The 8270-nt window shown below is 52.8% G+C and overlaps 1 protein-coding gene across 1 annotated transcript in view; it reads left to right on the plus strand.

Moving 5' to 3' along the window:
* LOC104275351 (sarcoplasmic/endoplasmic reticulum calcium ATPase 3-like) overlaps positions 1-8270 on the plus strand; it is a gene marked incomplete at both ends in the record, with an annotated part of 21426 nt that overhangs the window by 5715 nt on the left and 7441 nt on the right. The window contains 3 exon segments of the mRNA XM_009871278.1: positions 1765-1845; positions 2606-2691; positions 3214-3678. Coding sequence (XP_009869580.1) covers positions 1765-1845; positions 2606-2691; positions 3214-3678 — 632 coding nt within the window.

The raw sequence follows: 8270 nt of genomic DNA on the forward strand, positions 1-8270 counted from the left end.
TCCAGAGCTGGCTAGTGGCATCTGCCAGGTCCCTGGGGGACATCTGTCGAGTCTCCTGGGATGCCACCATGCTGTCTGCCCTCGAGCAAATGCTCTGCATGTGGCTCTGGGGCTCAACGCTTTCTCTTAGCTACCGGCCGCGGATTTTCCATCCGCAGGTTGAGCTAATGTTTGCAAACCCCCCTTTCCAGCGGTGGGGGAAGAGGAGCTCTTGGCTCCCTTTGAGGTGCTCCATCTCCCTTGAGCAGATGCAACGTGTGAGTCTGTGCATGAAGTGAACATTTTTGGGGGGCAGTGGGGTTCCTTTGCTTAGCACCCCTCATCTCAACCCTCAAAACCAGGCACGATGGGGAGCAGCGCAGGTCTGGCTGGAGGGCAGATATTGCATGAGGAGCTACAGCTGGAAGAAATGTTTGGGCTGTGGAGCGGTGCCAGTTCCCCCTCCTGCTGCGCTGGGGTGAGGGGGGTTTACGAGCCCCCGGAGGAAGCGCTTGTTAAAGTCTGGGATTTGAGAGGATCGTTAGCAGCCAAGCCAGCGGAGCCGTGTAACGTGATGTGAGGCGCCACGAGCCAGCGCTCGCTCTGCCTCAGTATTTCTGAAGCACCAGAGCACGGGTCCATCCAGCCCATAAGGGAGCAGGAGGAAGAGTCTGGAGGAAGAAACCCAGTGGGTGGGAAAAGCAGCTTTAAATCATTTTTTTCAAGGAAACACATGCGATCGGTGGCTGTCAGTTGATGAACCTGCTGTCGTCACTGTGCCGTGCCAGGAGACCCGTGGGTGATTCTCTCAGCCGCAAAAGGTCTTCCAGTGCCTACAACTTCCAGCTGGAGCCCTGAAGCAGGGTTAAGAATGGTGTTTGGAGGTTTGGGATGCTCCAAAGTGGGGATGTTTTGGGGTTTTTTTGCAGGGAAGGTGCAAGGTGGGGGAGGTGTGTGGGTTTTGCAGGGAGGAGGAGAGATGGGAACGTGGTGGGGCAGCAGGCAGAGCCTCGCCAAGGTTTGTCCAGAGGAGAGAGTGTGGGGGTCCTCCTGCCACAAGGACCCTGCACCTCTAACTCCAAAATGAAAAGATACTGCCCTCCTGCCCACTCGCTGGCAAGAGGAGGGATGCAGGTGCCCACTCAGGTCCTCTGCTCACCCCACAGCTCCTGCCTTTGCTTTTTGTTCCGGCAAACCTGCTCAAACCACAGTTGGTTTTGGGGTGGCAGCTGGGAAAGGTGACAGGCACCCCCAGCAGCATCCTGGAGCAGCAGGGATGAGACAGACTCATTTCTCACTTTGCAGAGGGAGGTGATGCTTGAGCCCAGCACTCAGTCCATGGGAAAGGGTGGAGGGTGTCTGGCACGGCACGACTAACCCTCTCGTCGCTCCCCGGGCTGGCTGCTTTGGTGCAAGAGAACCCCTAAAATGAAAAATTCCTCGAGATCCCCTCAGTGCACTGCCCAATGTCTGGCTGCAACTCGTGGTGCCTCTTTCCAGCTTGCTTTTTTTTTGACTTGATAATTATCAGCATACAAAGTGAAGCTTTAAATGCAGAAAAGGAGGCATCCCGGGGCAGGATCCTGGTTTGCCAAGAGCTGGGCACCTCGTTGCTGTCAGCTGGGAGTGCACTTGCACGTGGGGTATGTGGGGATTCTCAGGAAAAGCCAGCCACTGCAAAAAAAAATGAAAACAGAAATCGAGAGGAGACCCGTTGGGGATTTCCCGGGGTGGCGGGCGCTGCCGGTCCTGCCTGACGGAGCTGCTCTTCTCTTGTCCCTGCAGTTGGTGACAAGGTGCCCGCGGACATCCGCATCATCGAAATCCGGTCCACCACGCTGCGAGTCGACCAGTCCATCCTCACAGGTGCGTGCTGGGGTGGAGGCAGCTGCTGGAGGCAGAGCTTTGCCCTCTGCCCTCGGCCCCAAGCCGGATTTTGGGACTGACGCTGAGCTTAAGTGCTTTTGCTGGGGTGGGAGGATGAGGCTGAGGACCTGGGAGGAGGTCTCAGCATCATCTAAAAGTCATGGCGTGGTGCTCGAGTTATGCCTCCTGGGAGACACGAAGCTGTCCCGTGCGGCACGTGGGGTTTCGCGAGGGGCTGCTCAACCTCCCTCCCCGTCAGCCATCGCTTTTTTAAGCGCTAGAAAAGCCCTTAAAGCTGATAATCAATGATCTTTCAAAAATTCTCTCTGCTCTCGGGGAAGGCTGATGAATGATCAGATGTCAAAAAAGGCTTCTAGTATTTCAGCTCTCTTGTGTGATTTTGTAAAGCCATCGAGTTAGGAGATGGCAGCAGGGGAGGAAAAGCAAAAAAAAATTGTTAAGAACATGGGGAAACTGAGCCCAATCTCCTTGAAATACAGCGCTGCGTTAACTTAGTTCTCCAAGGGCAAAAGGAGGTGCAAATCTGCAAAGAACTACATATAAACTTGTTTTTCTGCAGCTCTTATTTTCAGAGTGCCTCAAGCCAGCTCAGATATGCCCAGAGTGGATGTTTTGATGGTTTGGTGGCAAGGTGCCGCTTTAGAAAGCCACGGGGGTTGTGATGCAGGGTCATAACAGCCGTGGGTGGGGGTTGGAAGGGGGACACGCGTGGTTCATGTCCCTCCTCTTGTCTCGGCAGGGGAGTCTGTGTCAGTGATCAAACATGCCGACCCCATCCCTGACCCCCGCGCCGTCAACCAGGACAAGAAGAACATGCTTTTCTCCGTAAGTCCCTTATGCCTGTCCCCACCTCTCCGGTGGTTTTCCAAAGAGCCACCAAGTGAAGAGGCTGATGGACACAGGAGATCTGTGAGCAGTGGAAGGGAGTGCACGCATAAGGAAGACCCGAATCCATAAAAATAAGGATCTGGCTTGTTTGAATTTAATTTGGGCTGTGGCACGTGATGCCTTTAAATGCCTTGGATGACCTCAGTGGGTTTTTCCATCAAGTAGGGTGCATTATGGATGGGGGAAAAAGTTTGCAGTTGAACTTGGAGCTACTACAAAATTTGATTTCCTCCTTACTCATGCTCCTCTCGGGCAGAAGTCAAGTCCTTGAGGGGCGAGGGAGCTCTCAGGAGGGTTTCCTGCTGCTTTAGCTTGGGTTTATATAAAATCCCTGGAAGTCTCATTTTCCCTTTAGCCAAGATCTCATGTTGTACCTTCACAGTAAGTGACCCATTTGCCCAATCAGACCAAGAGGTTTTGTGCTCACTTATCCACTCTGGCCCCTTTCTTCCCTCCCAGGGCACCAACATCGCGTCTGGGAAGGCCGTAGGGATTGTCATTGCAACAGGGGTGCACACCGAGATCGGCAAGATCCGAGACCAGATGGTGGAGACGGAGCCTGAGAAGACCCCGTTGCAGCAGAAGCTGGATGAGTTCAGCCAGCAGCTCTCCAAAGTGATCTTCCTGGTGTGCATTGCTGTCTGGGTCATCAACATCAGCCACTTCAGCGACCCCGTCCACGGCGGCTCCTGGTTTCGAGGGGCCATCTACTATTTCAAGATTTCGGTGGCGCTGGCAGTGGCCGCGATTCCCGAAGGCCTGCCGGCTGTCATCACCACCTGCCTGGCGCTGGGCACGCGCCGCATGGCCAAGAAGAACGCCATCGTCCGGAGCCTGCCCTCCGTGGAGACCCTGGGCTGCACCTCCGTCATCTGCTCCGACAAGACCGGCACTCTCACCACCAACCAGATGTCCGTCTGCCGGGTGAGTGCTGGGGTCATTTCGGGGTGCAGGGGGGATGCTTGGTTCATTGCTCCATCCTCATCCTGGGATATTGGGCTTGCTGTCCTCACCAGGCATGGTTTAGTGGTGGACTTGGCAGAGTTAGGGTCGTGGTCAGACTTGATGATCTGAAAAGTCTTTTCCAACCGTAACCAGTCTATGAATCTCTATTTGGAATGTGAAGATGAGCACGGAAGAAGGTTTGTAGAAAGCCCTGAGCTGCTTCTCTGCCAAACTCCAGGTGAGGGTGTTAATGGCTTCTCGTGGCATAGCTGTGGTGAGAAAACTCACTTCTTTGAGCATGCTAGTTTGGAGGTGCCATGTTGCAGACTTATTTTGGAGCTCCGTCTCTCCAGAGAGCATTTCTTCCTGCTGGGATGTGACATTGAGACTGAGCTTCTGGAGACACCGATGCAATCAGCCTCTTCTGCTTCCTTGCCCATTTTTTCCCTTTGTTTTCAACCAAATTGGTGAGAAATCCCGTGCAATGCAAAATTACGAAGTCTAGACCTGTGAGGCCAAAACTTGGAAAGTCAACGCAACGCGTGGGCATGTGGCAAGTTCACACAAAATCCAGAGGTTGAGATGTCTGTGACCTCGTGAAAAGGTGCTTGGGTTGTCTGGCCTGGCCTGGCAGAAGGTCTGCCATCAGCAGTGGTGTGCAGCTGGGCTTGGGCTCAAAGGCCTTCTGATGGAGGGAGCCCTGGGGTGGTTTGGTGAAGAGATTGAAGGTTCCTGGTCTACCAGAGAGCTTTGCTCCTGCGTGCCTGGCTGTATAGAGAGGTAGCTTGTAAGGAAAGCCTGGACCATCCAAGTACTTCTCAGTTTCCCCATTAATCTTCAAGTCTCAGAAAAGCTGTTTTTCATGGCCTTGGCACATCGGTTTTATAGGAGAACCTTGGAAAATGTGGTGCTGTGGGGAAAAATGGACCTGGCCACCATCCCTCCTCTCTGACACTCGGGCAGCGTGGTGGGAAGCCATGACCTTGCTGCAAGCCGGCCACAGGCTTTGGCCACTGGTTTTCTCCGCACAAACCACAGATGACTGGAAACGTCTGATATTTCAGGCCTGTAAATGATTTAAAATGAGACGCTGCTGGAACAGAAGCAGTGACTGAGCTGCCCACATCTTGCACGAGGAGGAGGAGGTCCCCACCAGCCTCTTTTCTGACCTAGTGGTGCAGGGAAGCAAGTAAAGGGTGACAAGTAAAGGGTGACCCCAGTGTTTGGGGTCTCTGCAGGCTGCAGAATGAGAGCTAGGAGTGACCATCGCTGCCCCAAACCACTTCCCAGTGAAGGATCCGCTCCTTGAACCGGGACAGAAGTGTCACTGTCTCCCACGGTGTGGTCAGGAGAGGCAGGATTGGTGATGCCAAGACAGGGAGAGAGAGCAGGAGGGGCACGGAATGGGGCAGTGGCACACAAGAGGGTTTTAGCCTCAATCATCACTTGCAGGATGAACTCTGAAAAAGTAAGAAAATAAGTTTAAATTGGAAATTCAATGTATCCTCTATCTCCCAACAGCCCCATTCTGACACCCACCTGATTCACTTGGCTGAATCCTGACTCCCAGGGCACGATCCGGGATGCCGGGCCGACCGCAGGACCCGCTGCCACGTTCGTTAATGTTTAACTGACAGGGATTCCCGCGGCTGGGGGGTCAATATTTGCTCTGGGCGGCTGTTGACGTGTCCGGGACGTGCTCCTGCACTGAGCTGCTGGCTCAGCCCCGGGGCTGAAAAAAACAGAAAAGCCTGCCAGTAACCTGAAAAAAATGTTTTACTTGAGTGTGATTTAATTAACTCAACATGTTAAATTGGGGTGAGGGCAGCTGCTCGGGCACGGGCTGTGCTTGTCGAGTGGTGTCACCCACCTGGTTGGCCAAGACTTTAGTGCTTTTGCTCTGACCTCGAGCTCACAACCTCTGTGGTAAGGCAGTAAAGACACAAACCCAAGTAGTAAATCAGAGTAAACCTGTTGGTTGGTCAACTGGGGGTCTCCAAGACCAGCCCACAGTGTGGAGCAGCCAGGGTCAGCCTCCTCCCACCGTGACATAACCGGGAGCGATGGGAGGCTGGCAGAGGGGAAGGGGCCGAGATGCATTGCAGCTCTGCTCTTGCGCATTTCAGTCGCTCTCCTAAAACTTGCAGCACCCTTTTATGCATAATAACTGAATTTTCCAAGAGGCCAAGGGTGGTGTTTGGAAGTCGAGACCCAAAGGGGTGGCTGTGCGCGCTCGGTGTTGCTGCTGCATGGGGCTGGAGCGAGGAGATGCTGGTACCCCGTGTCCAGAGGAGGAGTCTGGTGACTTTTGACTGTCTCAAAGATGGTTGGTGTTTTGAGGAAAGAAGAGCAGAAAAGGGTTTATTTTCAATAAACCTTGCAGCAGAGCTTGGATGTGCAAACTCCCATCCCTGGTGCAGCCACCCAGGAGCTGTGCAGGTGCTGTTTGCTTTTTAATCTCCAGGACACCGCGCCGCGATTCAGCACTTTTGTGTGTTTAAACCGGTCACTAGTTACTGGGTGACCTTGCTGGGGGTTTCCCAGGGGCTGAGCTGTGGCAGCTGCCAGTGGGTGCCTGTCGACCGGGGTTGCTTCCAGCGCAGGAGGAAAACACCACTGATCCGTGGGCAGATTGACGGGTAAACGAGGGACGATGACAGCCTCTTGCTTTTCCAGACAGCAACCCGATCTTCTTTGCCTTTTGATGAGGAGCTTTTTTCAAAGATACTACTGAAAATACAGAAATGTGGAGATGTTTCCTCCGCATCTCTTTTCCCTGCAAGCCTGCAGCCAGATGCCACGTGCTCCTCCAGGGAGCTCCTCCTGTTATAATTCAGATTATTTTTGCGATGGAAACCTTACCTATCCTCTGTAGGGATTAAGACAGGGCTATTTCCTCTGGCCTCTTTCCATTGCCTGCAAACCTGCTCCCCGTTCAACCTGGAAACCTGCCGAAACCTCACTCTGCCAAAAATCGGCAACCACCTCGGCGATGGCCCGGCCACCCCCTCGCTCTGCCAGTCACGCAAGCTGGGAGCAGGCAGGAAATTTGATGTATAACCTCTGGTTGCTGTGGGTTACACGGCACCTTTTTTAAATAGGCATGGAAAAATAAAGGGCCTGGACTGATTTTTTTTTTTTTTTCCCTCCCCTCCTTTTCCTTTTTTAATAAGAAAGTTGCTATTGTGAAAGTAGTAATTGTTTTATAGCCGTGGGTGTTTGAAAACAAACAAGCCCATATCAGGCAAAACCATCGGTGGCTGGGGTGGATGCTTTCAGATTTTTCTTTTTAATAAATGAGTCCTGGCGGTGTTTTTGAGCACGTTTTTCTGAAGAGACCAAGGGATTCGGGCTTTCTGGAAGGCTGGTGGCCTTCCAGAAATGAAGGATGCTCAGCCTTTGATGGTCCCGTTTGGGGGTGTCTCAAACTGGGCACCACCCTCTGTGTCGTCACCTCATTCAGGAGATAAGATGTGTTTTGGGTCTATTTATTGAGGTCCTTACTGTTTGCACCTCCTGCCAGAGGAGCTCCCTAAAGGATCTAGGACATCTCTTCTGCCATCCTTTGGCTCGTGATTTTCTTCAAAACCCTTCAGGGATCCCGAGAGCATCTGGGAAAGAAGCTGAGGGCAACAGCCCAGCAAATGGGGGTTTCTGCAAGTAGCTAAGGAGCTGTGGAGCCAGGGGGAGGTCACTTTGGGCTCAAAACTTGATTTGCCCAAACCTGTAAAATTGGGAGGTGGGAAAACCCACCAGGGTGTGCTGGTGTTAAACCTGCCATAACCGTGCTTCACCGAGCTTGAGGTTTTTCTGCTCTACTTGGCCCCAAAGCACCAGGGGAGGTCTCACACCAACCAGCCAGCATGGCTGCACTGGTGGGTGTCCGTATTATTAATAATAATTTATAATAACGGTAAAATTAACCTCCGTCAGATGCCGGAGGAGGCGCAGAGGGGAGAGAAGCAGGTGGTACCCCGAGCTGTTGCATCTTTGATGCTGAGCCATGTCTCTCAATGTCTCCAGCATCTATCCCTTTCCTCTCTTGGGGAACATCTCAAAGAAACAAAGGAAAAATAAATAGGGGGAAAAACAAAATTATTTGAGATGAGGTGGAGACAGTTGTCCCCGCATCCGCTTTCTGGAGCTGCCAAGGAGGTCTGTGGAGCTGAGGAGAACATCGCTTCCCTGCAGCCGTTCTCTCCCTCTTGGCAGCTCCCAGCAGGCAATCGCAGCCGGGGAAAAAAAGCATTCGTCAAACTGAATTTATTTATTTATTTGTGACGTTGCTTTTTTGGCTTCGACGCGGGTCATAAATCACAAGGAAGCAGAAAGGAGCGTCGCCGAGCTGTCGCCCCGGCTGGGCTCGAGCGCTGCTCTTGAGGCTGCCCCAGAAGCCGGGCTGGGCAGAGGAAACTGGGAGAGCTTGGGGAGAGGGGGAGTTTTACTGTATTTTAGGGGGTTTGGGAGGTTTGTTGCTCTCACTGTAGCAGTAAGACAGAAACTGGAAGGAGTTTGAAAGGCAAAAATAGAGCATGTGGGACTTTTATGGCTCCTTGAGGCTTTCTTACAGA

The sequence above is a fragment of the Apaloderma vittatum genome, unplaced genomic scaffold, assembly GCF_000703405.1.
Source record: "Apaloderma vittatum isolate BGI_N311 unplaced genomic scaffold, ASM70340v1 scaffold6176, whole genome shotgun sequence".
Taxonomy (NCBI): domain Eukaryota; kingdom Metazoa; phylum Chordata; class Aves; order Trogoniformes; family Trogonidae; genus Apaloderma; species Apaloderma vittatum.